This window comes from Ochotona princeps, chromosome 2, assembly GCF_030435755.1.
Source record: "Ochotona princeps isolate mOchPri1 chromosome 2, mOchPri1.hap1, whole genome shotgun sequence".
Taxonomy (NCBI): domain Eukaryota; kingdom Metazoa; phylum Chordata; class Mammalia; order Lagomorpha; family Ochotonidae; genus Ochotona; species Ochotona princeps.
The window spans coordinates 165,013,767-165,033,265 of record NC_080833.1 but is presented as its reverse complement, the minus strand read 5'-3'; the positions used below and the strand labels follow the sequence as shown (position 1 = coordinate 165,033,265).

The 19,499-nt window shown below is 41.6% G+C and overlaps 1 protein-coding gene across 4 annotated transcripts in view; it reads right to left on the bottom strand.

Annotated features, from left to right (window-relative positions):
• Nucleotides 1-19,499, bottom strand: part of AXDND1 (axonemal dynein light chain domain containing 1) — a 67,754-nt gene that overhangs the window by 21,523 nt on the left and 26,732 nt on the right. For all 4 annotated transcript variants that reach the window (XM_058660993.1, XM_058660996.1, XM_058660994.1 and 1 more), the window contains 6 exons: nucleotides 18,254-18,417; nucleotides 16,740-16,815; nucleotides 14,971-15,205; nucleotides 8,681-8,882; nucleotides 3,259-3,352; nucleotides 1,655-1,854 (listed from right to left, as the gene is read on the bottom strand). In XM_058660993.1, coding sequence (XP_058516976.1) covers nucleotides 1,655-1,854; nucleotides 3,259-3,352; nucleotides 8,681-8,882; nucleotides 14,971-15,205; nucleotides 16,740-16,815; nucleotides 18,254-18,417 — 971 coding nt within the window. The remainder of the gene's footprint in view (nucleotides 1-1,654; nucleotides 1,855-3,258; nucleotides 3,353-8,680; nucleotides 8,883-14,970; nucleotides 15,206-16,739; nucleotides 16,816-18,253; nucleotides 18,418-19,499) is intronic.

Below are 19,499 nucleotides of genomic sequence, written 5' to 3'. Positions count from 1 at the left end.
ACCCAGTGGACCCACGGGAATGCAAGTGATGGGAGTGAGAGCTAAAATTGCTATGGCAATAAGTATAGTTTGTTATTTTATAGGCTAGCCTGTTTTTGCAATTTTTTGGAGCATAGAAAGTATAGCTGTTTTAGCCGCTTTTATAATTTTTAGCTAGAGGAATTAAGGATGCTTTTATTAAAGAAAAATGCTTTTGATTATTGTTTCATTGTTTATGGGGTTGCAGGGTCTATAGTTGTAGAGGGATTTAATATTGGTAATTTTTGTTTTTAGAATTATATTTTTCCCTCTGTAAACTATTTTCCCATTGAATAATGGATAAATTGTAGAAATAGAAATGTGGTAGGAATGTACTACTGATTAGCAGGTGATCGCATGTGCCTTGGCCTTGGAGTCCTGGCTGCCGCTCCATGGCTACTGTTGAAGAATGAATAATGGCTTGCTTTGAAGAATAGGAATACAGTGTTTTGCAGAATTATCTTTTGGGACACCTGTTTAGCCTTGAAGTGCAGACGGAGTGACCAAATGTCTGTACATGCCCCCTTGGTCTTGAAGTAAGAATAGAACAATTAGTTGCTTCTGCAGAGGCTTGTGAGGTTTTGAGTAAATAAAAAGGACAGCTTTTTCTTGGGCTGTGTGAGAACGCACCAAGTGTCAGTGTCTGTGTCTTTCTTTATCGAGGACTCCACGCACCCTTCCCGAGCTCCGAACTCTCGGCTGGAGCTGGACTCCGGCAAGCTCTGTTTCCTGTCTCTCCCTCTCTCTGCGTAACTCTTTCAAGTAAAAATATGTAAACATTTTAATATGCTAAATAACGGGGTCATAGCCGTGGTATAGCAAGTTAAGCCTCTACCCCCAATACTGGCATCCTATATAGGCACTGGTTTGAATCCCAACTGCTCCAGTTCTGCCCAGATCCCTGCTTATGGCCTGGGAAAGCAGTAAAAGAGGGCCCAAATGCTTGGGTTCCTGCACCCATGTGGGAGACCTGGAAGAAGCTGCTGGCTTCAGACTGTACCAGCAGATAGGAGATCTTTCTCCTCTTCTCTCTGTGTAATATGACATTCAAAATAAATCATTTTTTAAATGAAGTGTGATTTGGCTAGACTATAAAAATCAAAGTAGCCATAGTGACTGCAACCTAGTTAATAGATTCCAAGTTTCCAGATCACATCTGCATTTGGTGGGAATCTTCTAAGTTTTTCAAATATAAGTCATTTTTTTTTAGGAGCTGTTTTGGTTGACCTAAATGCAGTAAACAGAAGTGCACAGTTTTATATGGAATCACCCAGAAAATCACAAACATCTTCGCATGACTCCCAGTACGTGCAAAAACGCAAGCCATGTCATGTGAATGAAATCTTTTTGGTGTGTGTGTTTTCCACTTGGTTTGGTTACTAATTCTTACACCACCCCTCCCCCGCCACATACACCATCTCCCAAAAATATTCTAAGGTCACTGGGAGAAAGGCAAAAAATCGCCAGTTCCACACACAAGCACAGTGGCAGAGCTGGTGGAAACACCAGACTCGTGTTTCCTTCAAGGTCTCAAAAGAACAGTATTGCTGCTGCTGGCTACACTGTCCTGCCCTTCCATGCCTCGTTTCACATTGGACCAACAAAGCAAGAGAAACAAAATACCCGGAGAATTCACCTGATCAAATGGCTGGAATACTGAGACAACCTCTTTGCCAGTGCAATTGCATCAATCTCCAACTGAGCAATTCCTATGTCGCGTTTCTCAACACTTTCGTCCTCTAACTTTGGGAGAGCGTATTGGTCAGTAAAGTCAGGAACCATCAAGATGAGTAGATTTACCATCCACTGTGTCATAGATATGTGCAACTCATCCATCTGTTAGAAGCAGAGATTGTAACACAGATGATTCAACGTCAAGATCAAACACCACAATCAATATCACATGTACAAACAGAAATGATCGTATCTACGGCAAACAAATAACAGTTGGTGAAATCAAGTCACAACTTAGCTAGCCTAACCCTGTTTTCTATGCTCTATTGAACTTCTCTTCTTTAGCTTACCTGTCCAAGCTGTACTTCCCAAATTACACTTGTGGATGCTCTTTTATTAAGTTTTATTTTTTACATCTATGAAAAGCAAAGTGGCAAGCAAGGCTGGGGTGGAGATACCAAACCTCTGTTTGCCAACTCGTCCCCCAAACGCTCAGATTGTTTATTGATTTCTGTCTGCTGAAAGCGACAGAGGAGGGGAGAGATCGAGTTCACCAGTACACTGATTTACTTCCCAGCTACCCTGGGCCACTCGAGGAGTGGCTTAGCAGACAGAAGATCCTGTATAGTAGGCGTGTGTGTGAGTTCCGCCGACCGTGGTGGAATTTTTCTTTCCGATGTCATTCTTCAAATATTTGCCCACTATCTGACAGGCACTTTGCTGCCCTTTTTGTCATTTGGTTGTGTCCCAGGACATAGGAGATTCCCCCGCACTTGAAAATCTCTTAGCTCTATACTTCCGGTCTTACCATATCTGTCCCTCAACTCTTGATGTCTGTAAGTTTACAATTTGCTAAAGGAACTGCAACATAGCGCAATGTTTCTGTTGTAGCATTAGCATTTAATATGATTGTGCTTTTCAAATTCTTAACTTGAAGCAATATTAAAATGAATTAAACGTATGCATGTTGTAAGACACATATTTGCATATTACATTACTTATGACATGACATTTCTGTGTAAATTCAGATTAAAACGAGACTAAGAAGTGAGAGTGAATGTAGAAAACCAGGACACCCTTTGGGAATTATTATTTTATCTTGTGCTATCTAAGAAAAAGCACACAGGTTCATCCCTTCACATTGTGCAATAATCTTTGTTTTAGTAATTACAGACCAAGAGTACATAACGTCTTCTCTTCCCTCCTAGTAACATGTTCAGTTAGGCACTGACAGGATGGTGAAGATAAAAATCTCATGTAAGTCCTGAAAATACTCTAACCTTCAGCCTAATGATGATGGAGAAAAAATTCAGTATATTTCATGAAAAATAAAGATAATAATCAGAACTCAAAATCCTTTGGTCATGTCTAAAACTTCATTTGGGAACCAAGAATATTCTGCACTTACAAACTTCCTGCAAATCATCTGAATAACTATTATATAGGGGAAGCTCTATTTTGCCTCCCCACTTCCTGTTTTAGCTACACAGGGAAGACCTGGTTTTTCTTGAAGGAAAGCCCCAGTCAAATCAAAATATAATCTCACAGATCCTTGCAAGTACATACATGACGCTGAAGTTCAATGTTCCCATTGTTAATTTCATTGCTTATCTTCAAAAGCCATTGTTGAATCAGGCTGTATATGTGTGCTTGGAGGCCCCTGAAGGAAAAAGCAAGTAAAACAACAATAAATTACTTACTTAGAACGGAAGGGTAACTATTCAGTAAATATAGGATTCTATCTGGTTGGACCTAGTGAACCAAGGTACTGGGAACTGTTTGGGACATCAGGCAATGGTGGTCAAAGCCTTGGATTATCTACTATGATGGTTTTGCTGTTGTGCTGTTGACACACTTTCCTAACCGCCAGGGAAGTAGAAACCGGCTGGATACACTTTGGAAAATGTAGATCTTGCTACACTTACTTCTAGAACTTCAGTGTTTTTGACACATAATGAAAACTGCTTGAAAAATCTTCCCAATCACTGATTTCCCTCATGACCTTGTGAGAAGAAAGGCTGGCCCGAAACTGGTACAAGTTGGTTTTTTTTATTAATTATTTTGCAATATGTGACAGTTTCATAGGCTCTGGGAATCCCCCCCCTCCCTCCCCCTCCCCTCCCCCCCTGGTGGATTCCTCCACCTTGATGCAGTATTACAGTTCAAATTCAATCAAGATTCTTTCCCTGCAAACATATATCAAGCATAGAGTCCAGCTACTTATTGTCCAGATGGGTTGAACAGTTTCTTGGGGAGACCATTTCTGGTCCGAAGTTAGAGCTGGTAGAATATCATCCCAGTCAATTAAGAGTCCCAATATAACATCAACAGCAATTTGCAATATTATGGAATTGACATGGTTTTGAGTAACCAGTATGTTGAAAAAAAAAAAAGCAAGTCCTAACCACAACCTATGATTAGCTCATTGACATTTCAATTTTAGTTTATATACAGGACCGGCTGCTATATACCTTAAAATGGCTATAAGGTACCATTCAGCTGTCTCGTGTCTATTTCATTTTAGTATTTAGCCATTTGTTGTACTGAAATATAATTTTGCTGATCTTGGCAGATTTTAGGATAATCTAGACTGGCTTGTAACTCTAACAAGACATTTGTCGACATTTAAGGTGCAGAACATTTATTTTGGGGGGGGGTGTGTGCAGGAAAATCCTCAACACCATGGTGAGGAGTAACTAATCTACAAGTTGTTTTTCAAATAATCCATTTGGCTCTCGATCGAGTGCCTGGCTGGTGCTTCCGTTGCTCTGGCGGCCCCAAGAAAAGTATCCCCTCAGCATGGTCCCTGTGTATCTGTATTCCTCTCCCTCTGTCTACTGCTTAGAGGGGACAAGGGATATAACAATGTTATTTCTGGTTTGTGTGCTATCAGGAGTTCCAGGAGAGGTGAGGCCGAGCAGTAGTTGAATGTGGGCAGAGAAGCCAGGGAAAGGTGAATGTCTTCAGCTTTGTAAGTGTGGCCAGGTTATTCGTTGCATGTCTCTTAGGATAACTTCTATTGTTGGGGAAGCTGGGACATAGGTCTTCAGCTTAACGGATGGACTTGAGGGAAATAACCATTTGTTCCTCCTAGGTTATGATTAGTTGGATTCTGATTGATTGGCTTGCCATATTTCTAGTATGTTCTGTTATCACCAAGCTTGCTTAATAAAGACTCCTAAATAAATAAAAAAATAAATAAGTAAACCAACCATTTGAACCTCTGGGAATGGCAAGAAAGAGAAATTACCTGAAAAAGAAATTCTAAAAAATATATAATGGCTGAAAATTCAAATTAACTTAAAAACAGTAACTAATACATTCAGGAAAAGCAGTGGAAGCTAGCCCAAGGCCTTGGGACTGTGCCCCTTTCTATAGTAGTTGAGTGTGACGGTGCTGGCCAGCTTCAGGTCAGCTCTGGCCATTGGGGTCCCTTGGGGAGTGAACCAGCAGACAGAAGATCTTTCTCTCTGTATATCTGCCTTTCCAGTAAAAATAAATAAATCTTTAAAAAGAGAGAGAGAAAAAGAAGAGTGCGTGATGTTGACACAGGTTAGACACAGATTAATGTGACAGAATTTATAGCACAGAAATTAAGTCCCTATCTGTGACAAACTGAGTCTCATCAAAGGTACTAATCTCTTTGATGCAAATTTCTTTGGAAAAAAAATTTTTTTCAACAAATACTACTGGAACAACTGAATATTCACATGGAAAAGAAGAAGCTGGATCCTCACATCACGCCATACACAGAAATTAACCCAATGGATCAGATATTAATACCTCACATCACGCCATACACAGAAATTAACCCAACGGATCAGATATTAATATCTCACATCACGCCATACACAGAAATTAACCCAACGGATCAGATATTAATACCTCACATCACGCCATACACAGAAATTAACCCAATGGATCAGATATTAATACCTCACATCACGCCATACACAGAAATTAACCCAATGGATCAGATATTAATACCTCACATCACGCCATACACAGAAATTAACCCAATGGATCAGATATTAATACCTCACATCACGCCATACACAGAAATTAACCCAATGGATCAGATATTAATATCTCACATCACGCCATACACAGAAATTAACCCAACGGATCAGATATTAATATCTCACATCACGCCATACACAGAAATTAACCCAACGGATCAGATATTAATACCTCACATCACGCCATACACAGAAATTAACCCAATGGATCAGATATTAATATCTCACATCACGCCATACACAGAAATTAACCCAATGGATCAGATATTAATACCTCACATCACGCCATACACAGAAATTAACCCAATGGATCAGATATTAATACCTCACATCACGCCATACACAGAAATTAACCCAATGGATCAGATATTAATATCCTCACATCACGCCATACACAGAAATTAACCCAAACGGATCAGATATTAATATCTCACATCACGCCATACACAGAAATTAACCCAAACGGATCAGATATTAATACCTCACATCACGTCATACACAGAAATTAACCCAATGGATCAGATATTAATACCTCACATCACGCCATACACAGAAATTAACCCAATGGATCAGATATTAATATCCTCACATCACGCCATACACAGAAATTAACCCAATGGATCAGATATTAATACCTCACATCACGCCATACACAGAAATTAACCCAATGGATCAGATATTAATACCTCACATCACGCCATACACAGAAATTAACCCAATGGATCAGATATTAATACCTCACATCACGCCATACACAGAAATTAACCCAATGGATCAGATATTAATACCTCACATCACGCCATACACAGAAATTAACCCAATGGATCAGATATTAATACCTCACATCACGCCATACACAGAAATTAACCCAATGGATCAGATATTAATATCCTCACATCACGCCATACACAGAAATTAACCCAATGGATCAGATATTAATATCCTCACATCACGCCATACACAGAAATTAACCCAAACGGATCAGATATTAATACCTCACATCATGCCATACACAGAAATTAACCCAATGGATCAGATATTAATATACTCACATCATGCCATACACAGAAATTAACCCAAACGGATCAGATATTAATATCCTCACATCACGCCATACACAGAAATTAACCCAATGGATCAGATATTAATATCCTCACATCACGCCATACACAGAAATTAACCCAATGGATCAGATATTAATATCTCACATCACGCCATACACAGAAATTAACCCAATGGATCAGATATTAATATCTCACATCACGCCATACACAGAAATTAACCCAATGGATCAGATATTAATACCTCACATCACGCCATACACAGAAATTAACCCAATGGATCAGATATTAATACCTCACATCACGCCATACACAGAAATTAACCCAATGGATCAGATATTAATACCTCACATCACGCCATACACAGAAATTAACCCAATGGATCAGATATTAATACCTCACATCACGCCATACACAGAAATTAACCCAACGGATCAGATATTAATATCTCACATCACGCCATACACAGAAATTAACCCAAACGGATCAGATATTAATATCTCACATCACGCCATACACAGAAATTAACCCAACGGATCAGATATTAATATCTCACATCACGCCATACACAGAAATTAACCCAACGGATCAGATATTAATATCTCACATCACGCCATACACAGAAATTAACCCAAACGGATCAGATATTAATATCTCACATCACGCCATACACAGAAATTAACCCAAACGGATCAGATATTAATATAAGAGTGAATCCTATAAAGTGTTCAGAAGCGAACAGAGGACCTCTGAGGCCAGTGCCTTGGTATTTGAGTCCAACTGCCCCACTTCTGATCCAGCTCCCTGCTGATACGCCTGGGAAGGCAGCAGAGGATGACCCAACCGCTTGGGTTTGGGCACCCATGCAGGAGGCCCAGAAGATCCAGCCCAGCTATGGACATTGCAGCCATTGGGTAGTGAGTCAGGTGATGGAAGTGCGTTCTCTCTCTCTCTCTCTCTCTCTCTTCTTCTTCTTCTTCTTCTCTCACTGTAAAGCTCCATTTCAATAAAACAAGTAAATATGTAGCCCTATAAAAAGAAAGTGGGGATAACCTACAGAATGAGACATTTGCAATTTGACTTCTATCCAAAAATGCACAAATAAATCTTACAAGTCAATAAAAAAGATCCCATCATAACAGGAGCAAATGATCTGTAAAGGTGTTTCCTCAAATCAAAACACACAAAGGTCCCATGAGCATATTAAATGCTGCTTGGCATCATCAGTCCTCAGAGAAATGTCAATCAGAATGATGATGACCCACCACCAATGTCACACTCAACTAGTATAGAAAGAACCAAGAAGGCAGACACGAAGTGCTGGCAAGTATGTGCAAGCTGGGAACCTGATACACTCCTGGTGAGGAGGTACCAAAAAAACTTGCACATGAAGTTTTGTACCAATGGAAATGATCCAATCACTCAAAACTAGACAGAGTAATCCATAAAATATAACTGCATACAGTCATAAAGGTGGATGAAAAATTGAAACACACAACATGGGTGCATTTCCCAAACCTTCTATAAAGCAAAAAGGAAAAAAAAAATGAAAAAAAGCCAACTACAGAAGGTCCCGTAATGTATGGTTCTTTTGTTTAATATGTCCAGAAGAGGAAAGCCAACGCAAACAGTAGGGAATTCATGATTGCTTGGAGTTCAGGCTGGGGCTGGGGTGGGTGGTGGGAGAGGGTGAAAGGTGACAGAGAGCTAGTTAAAGCACACGAGGCTCCTCAGTGAGGGGATGAAATGCCGTAAGATGGTTGTGAGGATGGCTGAACCCATATATGGGCTGTGAATATGATGAAAGTTCTACACTTCAAAAAGGATGACTCTACAGTATGTTAACTCATAGTGCAATGAGCTTTCAAAGTCATTCTCCCAAAATGAAACGGGGTGGTGGCAACTTACGAGCCAGAATCCACATCCACGAACTGAGAAGCAGCACCAACACTATTCGTTAGTGCTTCCAACTGAGATCTCATTTCATTAATTTTTCTATTGATTACCACCCATTCTTCAAAATACGTTTCAGGAAACTCCAGGATGTTTTCCAACTTGAAAGAACAGAATTCGAGAGCGCTAATCACACTTGGAACCACTTTAGCGGCCCCTGAAAAGTGAGAACAGCAATAAGTTTAAGAAGTGTCTGAAAATAACTTTGACATTAAATTATAAAATCCTAGTCAGTATACCTTTTGTTTAAAACTTTCAATATCTTACCACTTTTCTAGCAGGGAGCATTGAAGGAAATAGTTCCTAATGAAACTTCTAGTGGATACGTACTATATAATTGGCATCTTCATGACTAATGGTCTATTATTTGATGATGGCTAATGCACTAAGCTTTTTACTTGTTAGGTAAGAATATAAATACATCAAACTGAGACACTTTCAGATACAGGTTCCTGTGAAAGGCATTAATTTGTTCTGATAAGAAGACAATAACCACAGTTGATAACACAGATAACGACGGGGATCACACTTTCTGAGTCATTGTTTACTTTACTGATGCAATGTTCATAATACAGGTTTTTGGTGTGAACAACATTGAGCTTGGATCTTAATGCAGAGCCAGAAGACTAATTCACACTGAGAATAGGGGAAATGCTGTTTTATCTCCTTTTCTGAGAGTTACATAAAAAGCGATAAGTAAAACATCAAGTTATTTTCTTTTCCTTATGAAAACATTTTCATTGTCTGTATCAACAAACTATCTTCCAGATCACTCAAACTGGTAAATTTTGGCATCATTCATAATTGTGAATTCCTTCTATTACATGATTTGGGCTTCCCTTTTACTATTTAACATTTTAAGCATGTGTATGTTTTTATGTGGAAGTAAAGGTAAGAGAGAGGGAGAGACAGAGCTCTTGCATCCACTGGGTCACTGCCCAGATGACCGCGATAGCCAGGACTCAGACAGGCAGAAGGCAGGACGGGAGTTGCATCTGCGTCTGTGGCTTGGGTAGCAGGGGCTCAAACATTTGGGCCATTCTCTGCTCTTTTTCCCAGGCCATTAGCAAAGAGTTGGATCAGAAGCAGAGCAACTGGGACTCGAAATGGTGCCCAGGTGGGATGCTGGTGCTACAGGTAGTGGCTCCATCCACTGTACCATAATGCTGGCCCCCATTTAACACTTTTATTAACATGCAGTGCTCCTATGGCGTGCAGTGCAACTTTCAGCACACTTATACAGTGTGAGTTAGTAAAGTCAGGCCACCAGCCTTGCATTTCCTTTGTGTTTGGACCCCATCATTTCCCTCTTCCAGCTCTTAGTATTATGTATATTATTATGACATACACCAGAACCTGTGACTTCTACCTGATTGTGTTTCAGAACCTGTTAGCCAACCTCCCTCTAGTCCTTTCTCCATTTATTTGAAATAATCTGTCACCTCACCAACAGCAAGGGAGGGCGTCTACTTCGCTGTTGAAGGCACGCCCTCACTCGCCTAGCCTCAACAACACCCATGCACCAAGGCTGGGAGATTCATTGGGTCAAACCACATAACGAATTCTCTCACTGCTTAAAGGACCCTAAGCCAAAAGAGCAAACACTACAGAACCTCACAGAAGAAGGAACTCAGTCTACGAGAACCTCCCAACAGCAACAACTCCCTGAACCCACTAGCCCCAGGAAAGGAGGTAAAACCTTCTTTGCAGCGTTTCTATATGAAATCATTTGAAATGTCCAGTTCTCTTTTTAAAGAAAAAATCATGCTACTTGCAAACAAATGAGAAAATATGACATGTGCACAAGGGAGAAAGTAGTCAAAAGATGTTCGTAGGAAGTCTAGGCATTAGACTTATTTCCTAAAATACTACTTACAAACATGTGCAAGGAAAACATGTCTACAGAAAACAGGAGAATAATGCCCCACCAGTTAGAAAACTGTAATAAAAAGAATTAGAAGAACCAACTGGTAAATCCAAAGCTGGCAAGCATAAGAGCTATAATGAAAATTCACTGAAGTTATTCAACAACAGGTTTGAGTTGGCAGGAAAAAAAAAAAGATTCATCCAACTTTAAGACAGGTCAGTTGGGATTACCCAGTCTGAGAAAAGAAAAAATAAACAAATATGAAAATGAAAGGAGTTAAAACAGTGAAGAACATGTCAGCCTCAGGTGCCCGTGTGACCGCATCAAGCACACCAACATGAGTGCCAAACGCAGAGAAAACAGAAACATCAAAAGTAACGTTCAAGAAGAAAACAGCCAAAATTTCCTAATATATGATGAAAAGCATGCAGCTTCATATATAAAAAGCCGAGAAAACTTCAAGTGCAGTAAATCTAAAGAGGACCATATCTAGATATAACACAAAGCTAATGAAAAACAAACATTTGAAAGTATTCAGACAACAGTATCGGGGCAGGCACTTGGCACAGTGGTACAGGCTGCCACCTGTGAGGCCAGCAGCCATATAGGCAACAGTACGAGCTCTAGCTGCTCCCAGCTCAGTGCATGTGCAATACAGTTCATAGCCCTTGCCTCCTTTATCAAAATGGTGTCTGATATGGCTGTAGAGGGTGGACTGAGCTGTGAAATCCACCCTGTTCCTGCACTGCCCTTCCAAGACCTGCTGCTCTCTCTGTCTCTGTCTCTGCTCCTGGTCAAATCAAACAGGCCAGTAGGATGGGCAGTTCTTTGTCTGGGTTCACTGCCTGAGCTCCTGGTGAATGTCCCTTCCCAGCTGGTGCAGTTCCAGCTGCTGGTGGAGTTCAGATTACCACTCGCTGAATGTCACTGGGGTATCAGTCACCACAACACCACACCATTGTGTCCACTGCTTTCCTGTGTCTGTCAATCTCCAGGTACCCCTCTGCTGTCGTTTTGTCCTCTCCTATTTCCTGGAATGTGCCCTCTCTGCTTCACACTGGCTAATATTTCTCCATCTGTTAAAACGTGTCCTTACCCTATTCCATCATCTTGATTCCAAGAAATTTAAACATGTTTTTAAAAGATCTAAAATCAATAACCTATAACCTAATAGTTTATATTATGAAGATGGAAAAGTAGAAAAGCAAACTAAGTCCAAAGCAAACAAAAGGAAAAAAATAAAGTTTATAATAGAAATAAATGAAACTGGGTCTGGCGCAGTGGCATAGTGGTTGAAGTCTTCAACTTGAACATGCTGTGATCCTATGTGGGATCTGCCTTTGCAATAAAAATAAATAAATCTTAAAAAAAGAATAAAAAGAAAGAAAGAAATGAAATTGAGAATGGGATGTAGAAAATCAATAAAACCTGAAGTTGGTTATTTATTCATTTATTTGTTTATTTATTTTAAAGACTTTTTTTTACTGGAAAGTCAGATATACAGAGAGGAGGAGAGACAGATGAAGATCTTCCGTCTGATGATTCACTCCCCAAGTGACCACAATGGCCGGTGCTGTGCCATCCAAAGCCAGGAGCCAGGAACGTCCCCCAGATCTCCCACGTGAATGCAGGGTCCTAAGGATCTAGACCATCCTCAACTGCTTTCCCAGGCCCACAAGCAGGGAGCTGGATGGGAAGTGGAGCTGCTGGGATTAGAACCGGCGCCCATATGGGATCCCAGTGCAACAAGGACTTTAGCCACTAGACCAATGCGCTGGGCCCCAGAAGTTGGTTATTTAAAACATCATAGGATTAACAAAGCTTTTATTAGGATAACAACAACAACAACAACAATAAAGAGACAACCGTCAAATTACTAAAATCAGGATTGAGGGAGGGGATATCATTACTGACCTTACAGAAATAAAATGATCTTAGCATAATGTTATTGTGTACCAATAAATTAGACAACCTAAACAAAACGGACAGATATATTTAGATAAAATAGGTGCAGTAAAAGGCATAAGGTTATTAAAAGTGATTCAAGAAGAAACAGAAAATGTGAACAAGTAAAATATATACGGAGAGTAAATCAGTCATCAAACTTTCCCACAATGAAAAGGTTAGGAACAGGGCCCGGCGGCGTGGCCTAGCAGCTAAAGTCCTCGCCTTGAATGCGCCAGGATCCCATATGGGTGCCGGTTCTAATCCCCGTAGCTCCACTTCCCATCCAGCTCCCTGCTTGTGGCCTGGGAAAGCAGTCGAGGACGGCCCAAAGCTTTGGGACCCTGCACCCGCGTGGGAGACCCTGAAGAGGTTCCTGGTTTCCGGCTTCGGATCGGCGCAGCACCGGCCCATTGCGGCTCACTTGGGGAGTGAATCATCGGATGGAAGATCTTCCTCTCTGTCTCTCCTCCTCTGTGTATATCTGGCTGTAATAAAATGAATAAATCTTTAAAAAAAAAAAAAGAAGTAACATCAAACCTTCCAAAATAAAAAAGGGGCAATGCCTCCCCACTGAGCCTAAGAGACAAACATCACACTAAGATCAAATCCAGACGAAGAAATCACAGAAGAAATTACAGCCCAGCATCTCTTACAAAGCCGGCAAGGGGCAGGTGTTTGCTCCTGCCACTAGGACACCTGCACCCTTTGCCCAAGTTTGTGTGTTCAAGTCCTGCCCTCCCTAGTTCCAACTTCCCTCGCAGGCACAATGTGGGGCACGGCAGTGATGGTTCAAGTGACGGGTTTCTTTGTCCCACTCGGGCGGCCGGGCCTGGCTCCAGGCTCCTGGCATTTGGGGGTGAACTAAAAACTAGGAGATTCTCTCTCCCTCCTCTTCCTCTCCAATAAAATTGTTTACAAGTTTTTTTTAAGTATATACAAAAGATCTCATCAAAATTCTAGTAGGCCAATTACAGCAATATCTGAGAGTTCATAAAAAAAAAAGATTGTGGGAAGATAAAATTAAGAGTCAGTTCAGCTGGGCCCAGCGTGATAGTCTACCGGCTGAAGTCCTCGCTTTGCACGCACTGGGATCCCATATGGGTGCTGGTTCATGTCCTGGCTACTCCACTTCCCTGCCAGCTCGCTGCTTGTGGCCTGGGAAAGTAGACAAGGATGGCCCAGAGCCCTGGGACCCTGTGCCAGCGTGGGAGACCCGCAAGAAGCTCCTGGCTTCAGATCGGCACAACTCTGGCTGCTGAGGCCTCTTGGGGAATGAATCAGTGGACAAAAAATTTTCCTTTTTGTCTCTCCTCTCTGTATATCTGACTTTCCAATGAAAATGAATAAATCTTTAACAAAAAGTCAGTTCAGTTGAGACAACATTTAGATCACCCGCATCTCCTACTGGGGTGCCTGAATTTGGTATCTGGCTCCAGTTCCTGACTCGTTTCCTGCTAACGCAGGCCCTCAGCATGGGAGCTGGGCAGGAGTGTGGGATGAATTCACAGTCCCTGCTTGACGGAGCCCAGCTCACGGCTGGCGTTTGCGGAGTGAGCCGGGGAATGAAAGTTTGTGTTTTCATTTCTTCTCCCTCTCCCCATCTTTCTCTCCTTTACCTTCCATGCTCTCGCTTTTTTTTTAATTAAAAAAACTAAGGATATTTTGGTGTAAAACATTTTTAAATGAATAATCTGTGAACTTTTTGAATATTCCACATACATATGAATCTCAAAATGTTGTGTATCAAAATGAACTTAATTCTTAATTCAATTCAAAATCTGCATGAGTGCTTTAAGGATTCTGTGCAGTTACTAAGTGCCCGGAGGATTCTCTCTTGGATGTATTTGCATGGAAAAAGGTCCACAGAGAAATTCACACACAAATGTTCACATCGTATCATTCACCACAGCCCCAAGTAGAAACAGCCGAAATGAAAAACAGCACTTGCTAGATCTGTTAAAGGAATATTATTCGGCCATAAAAATGGCCAAGTTGACACACGCCACAACACAGATAAACCTGGAAAACAGGCTCAGTGAAAGGAGCCAATTGCAAATATCACCAAGTGTTGGGCTTCATTCACATAAAAGCTCGTATCAGGCTCCAGACATGAAGTGTGGGACGGGAATGCCAGGGTGAGAGCTAACGGTAACGGCTCCTTTACAGGTTTATTTTTAAATTTACTTACATTGCAAGTATTTTAGAAGTGACTGCAGTAATGGAAGCATATGTTTGTCAATTCACATTTAATTGTATACTTTAAATAGTGAATTGCATATAAAATCCTATTTCAAACAATAAAGTGCTCAACACTTTGTTTTTAATTCTGTGCATGTGTCATTATTATTTTAAATATTAATTTTGTTCAAAATAAGACCTCTTAAGATGCTTTATAAAATACCAAGAAACCTGATGGTCATTTTCGGCTTACCATGGTCTCCATTTATTCTGGTTTCATAGTCTTTGAAGAGTTTGTCTATGTTTTTCAGGATTTCCTCCATGTACTGTTGCTCCGCGGGCAGCTCCCCTTCCAGGCTTCTATGGCGACTGAATATCCCAAGGCCAACATCTGCCCAGTTTTCCTGTAAATGCCTAATAATCTTGATATTATCATGCCTTGACACTACCATTTCCCCAGAAATCCTTGCTTTCTCCTCTGTCAGCATCTAGCGAGAGACGGTTGGGGGAGCAAGCACAACGCACCAGTAATGTCATCAAAATCTACCCAGCCCTCACCCTGCAGGAAGGCCAGTCACTGTGAAGTTGCACAGTCCACTACCATTTTTCATACCATTTCTTTAAGATCTCAAGAAGTGATATATGACATACATTCTGTTTTTAAAGTGAATTCAAATCTAGTTTGATGCCTTATGAGACTACCCATGATTTACCAGAATGAAAATAATCATAACTTTTGAATTGTAGCATTCAGAACATCCAGAAACCCTTTTAAAGTACTTAAACTATATCCAATATGTATTGCATAGCAAACATCTTCAAATGTGAGACCATTCTGATGAAGTCAATCCTAAAGAAAAGAAAATGGTGTTTGGGGGATCTGGGTGAGATTTCATAAACTCCTTATTCACTTTGCAAGTATTTCTGTGCTGTGCTGTATTATTCTTCTTGCTCAGATGAAGACAATAACATCATAATAATCTAAATAATGAAACCTATTGCCCACAGTTTAAATGCTTGGCAAAAGATGATCTTAATGGATAAACCAAATATGGCATTTAAATACGTGCACTGGAATATTACTCAGCCTTATAAGGAAGGATATTTCTGACACCTGCTATGACAAGGATGAACTCTGAGGACACCATGTTGACCAGTTAGAAAAGGACAAATACTGTAGCAGCCTACAGCTAAAAGGTACACAGAGCAGTCAGATTTAAACAGAAAGTGACTGATTCTCACGAAAGGCTGGGGAAGGAGACCAGGAGATGTGACAATGTAAGGGGCACAATTTCGCTTTCGAAGATGAAAGGTTCCGGAGACAGCGCTGGCGATGATTGCTCAAAATAATAGAATCAAGGTCATTCATTTTCAAAGTCCAAATGGTCCGCAAGAGAAAAGCCAGATACACATGAGGCACATGTTACTTATGCATAACAATTAGGTGGGAGAACGAGTATCTTTTCCCCATTTTTTCTTTTTGGGATTAGGCAATTTTGACTCAGAACTGTGAAACGGAACTGGACATATTTAAGTGTATTGAAAAATGTTCCTCAAGGTTGGTGCCATGGCACAGCAGATAAGCCTCTACCTGTGGTGTCAGCATTCCGTAGGGATAACGGTTCAAGCCCTGTGGCTCCACTTCTAACCCAGCTGCCTGCTTATGGCCTGGGAAGGGAGAGGATGAGGGCCAAGTCCTTGAGCCCCTGTACCCACATGAGACCCAGAGGAAGCGCCTGGCTTTGCATTAGCTCAGCTCCAGACACTGTGGTCATTTGGGGAGTGAACCAGCAGAAGGAATCTCTCTCTCTCTCTCTCTCTCCTGTAACTCTGCCTTTTAAATAAAAACAAACAAATCTTTTTAAAACATGAAAAAGGCTCCCATGGTCTTGATATTTTGCTTGTCTTTCATAAAATTAAGTATGAAATGTCTAAAAACAGCATGTGCCTTAGTTGGAGGTAAGGAATGTCAAGTTTACAAGTGGCACCTGGAGCACCAACTTGTTTGCTGGAAAATCTTACCTTTTGCCACTGCTTGAATTCCAGAAGAACTAATTCTAATACATTTTTCTTATTATGGGGCAGCATATCTTTTCCACTGAAAGAAGAAAAAAGAGAAAGGTCTGAGAACAGAGTAGAAACGAAGGAAGCCCTAGCCCTGTGCGTTAGGTTTTGCCTCAGTGACTTGAAGCATGCCTTCCAGATATAATCCCTCTCACCCAACTTTAATTTTGTAAATATAAATTTTGAAATTCAGACTTTAATCAGACCTGAGCAACTAAGTTTCAGATGTTGGATCATGAGGGTATTTTTTTCCTAATCATGGTCCCTGGGTCTTGGGAATTCAAAATTAGATCATTGTCGCAAGAATTCCTGCTGAATATGGCTGCCAAAACGATGTGGAAACAGAGATGAACCCTAATGAGCAGGTGGGGTAAGAGTCAATAGCGGGGCCGGTGCTGTGGCACAGCAGGCTAACCACTGTGGCGCTGGTATCCCACACGGGCGCCGGTTCGTGTCTCAGCTGCTTACTTTCCAATGCAGCTCTCTATTTGCAGCCTGGGAAAGCAGGCCAGGTTCTCTTGCTCCTGCACCCACATGGGAGACCTGGAGGAGGCTCCTGCCTGCTGGCTTTGAACCAGCTCAGCTCTGGCCTCTGTGGCCATTTGGAGAGTGAATCAGCAGACAGAATGCCTTCTGTCTCCAACTCTCTCTGTAAAATCTGTCCTCCAAATAAAAATAAACACGCTTGAAAAGAAAAAAATAAATAAACATTTAGGTCAAGGGTCCTAAATTCTGATATAGAGTTCCCTTTAATTGTAAGTTGTTAAGGAAGTTTCTGAAGAGAAAGAGAGAAGAGAGCCTCGGCCACTCGTGTCCAGCTCCAAGCTGAGTCGACGACGACAGTGATGTGATGGTAGCCATCGGCTTGCACTTGTACCAGCTTAATCTTCCAGAACTTCCAGACTTACTCACTGGAACAATGAAACCATTGTTCTCAATTTAAAATGGAAATACTGTGTTTCCTCAGCAAACAGAGTATCTTAAGTTTCTAAAAATAACCTTTGACACCATCTGGCTCAGTCTGCTTCCAAAGCATGGATTCCCATCAATCTTTGCTGTGACTCAGTCATCCGGTTCAGGTCAAGCACTTTACTGGCAGCTTCTGCCATTGCAAAGTAGGACAGCTAAGGGAAAACCATTTCCCTCTAATTGTCACGCATTGGCATAAGCACTGTGCTGTGGGATTTGCTCGTAGTCCATTATATTCATGCTTGCCAACAGTGATGACATGACATTTGAAAGAGAGAAGATAATGAGTGGGACTTCAATGAACACAGTAACAGTTGGGCAGGGGAATTGGGACAGATTACCGGTAACACTAGAAAGCAGCAAAGTCCTTTGCAAGAGTGTTGGTTGCCTCCCCAGCATCCTTGAGTAGCAAAGAGGTAAAATATGGAGAGAAGCAAGAGAATGGGCCTGAGTTATCACATACAGCATAATATCGTCGGAAAACAAGATTCCTGTAGACTCACGGATTATCAACCAAGACTTGATGCCATTTGATAATGCCATCCTGAACAAGTTTCAGTTTCTCCAAGGTACATTCTTCAGTTTGCTCCACCTCCTGTTTAAACTTATTCATTAAGTTCCTCCACTTCTGTGTCAACTTCTGCAGCATTGCAAGGTCTGCAGTATCCTAGGTAACAAGCACGAAGTCAAACAACCCATCCATTTACTCTTGCGACAAAAAATAATCACCATACATCAGGCCATCATTAGCATTAACGCCACAGAGAAAACCAAAGGAAACATACTGAAATATTAAAAAGAGATTTTTCTTTAAAAATATCATCTTGTGGAGCCAGGTACAACGACTCAATTTGTTAATCCTCCCCCTTTAAGCACCAAGATGCCATATGGGTGCTGATTCATGTCCTGGCTATTCCACTTCCCTGCCAGCTCACTGCTTGTGGCCTGGGAAAGCAATGGAGGATGGTCCAAAGCCTTGGGACTCTGCACCCGTGTAGGAGACCTGGAGGAAGCTCCTGGCTTCTGGCTTCAGATCAGCTCAGCTCTCGTTTTTGAGGCCACTTGGGGAGTGAACAAGCAGATGGAAGAGTGTTGGCTCATCGACCCACTGGTATGTGCGAAACCTGGCACTCAGAGGGGCTCTGATGGAGGAGCCTGGGCAACTCCTCTGACAGGACACAGATCGTGCAAGTAAGCGCAAGAAGCATGGAAGGAAACAGCCCAGAAGAGGTCATGGAAAGTGTCCCACTGGCACACATTTGCCATGGGTTGGGGGTGGACCAGGCTGAATCAGTTCAACCACCCACTGGCAAATCCGAATGCCAGAGCAGAGTGTGGGTCGAGCCAAGTTCGGTAGCGACAAAAGCAGTACACAACACAGAAAGCCAAGGTGAGGTTGCCTGTGCCAAATGTGACTGTAGCACTCAACCTGCGCACGTGAGAATCAGGAAGGGAGGGGCAGAACCGGCAGGGGAATAAGGGATGGTTCCCTTACTGGACAGCTACTCCCACTGGAGAGCGTGAGCTGGGATGGGGGCAGACCAGACTAGGCAGGGCTACAGCACCTGTGTGCCTCATGTGGACCAGATCAGGGAAAAACCAGGCTGGGCAGATTATTCCTACTGGTGCAAACAAAATTGGAGTGGGTGAGGGTTGTTTGGGCTTAGCCGCAGCATCAGCTGGCAGAAGCTGGCACTGGGGACTAATACTGTCAAGTCTAACCACAGAACCACCTGGAAAGTGCATTAT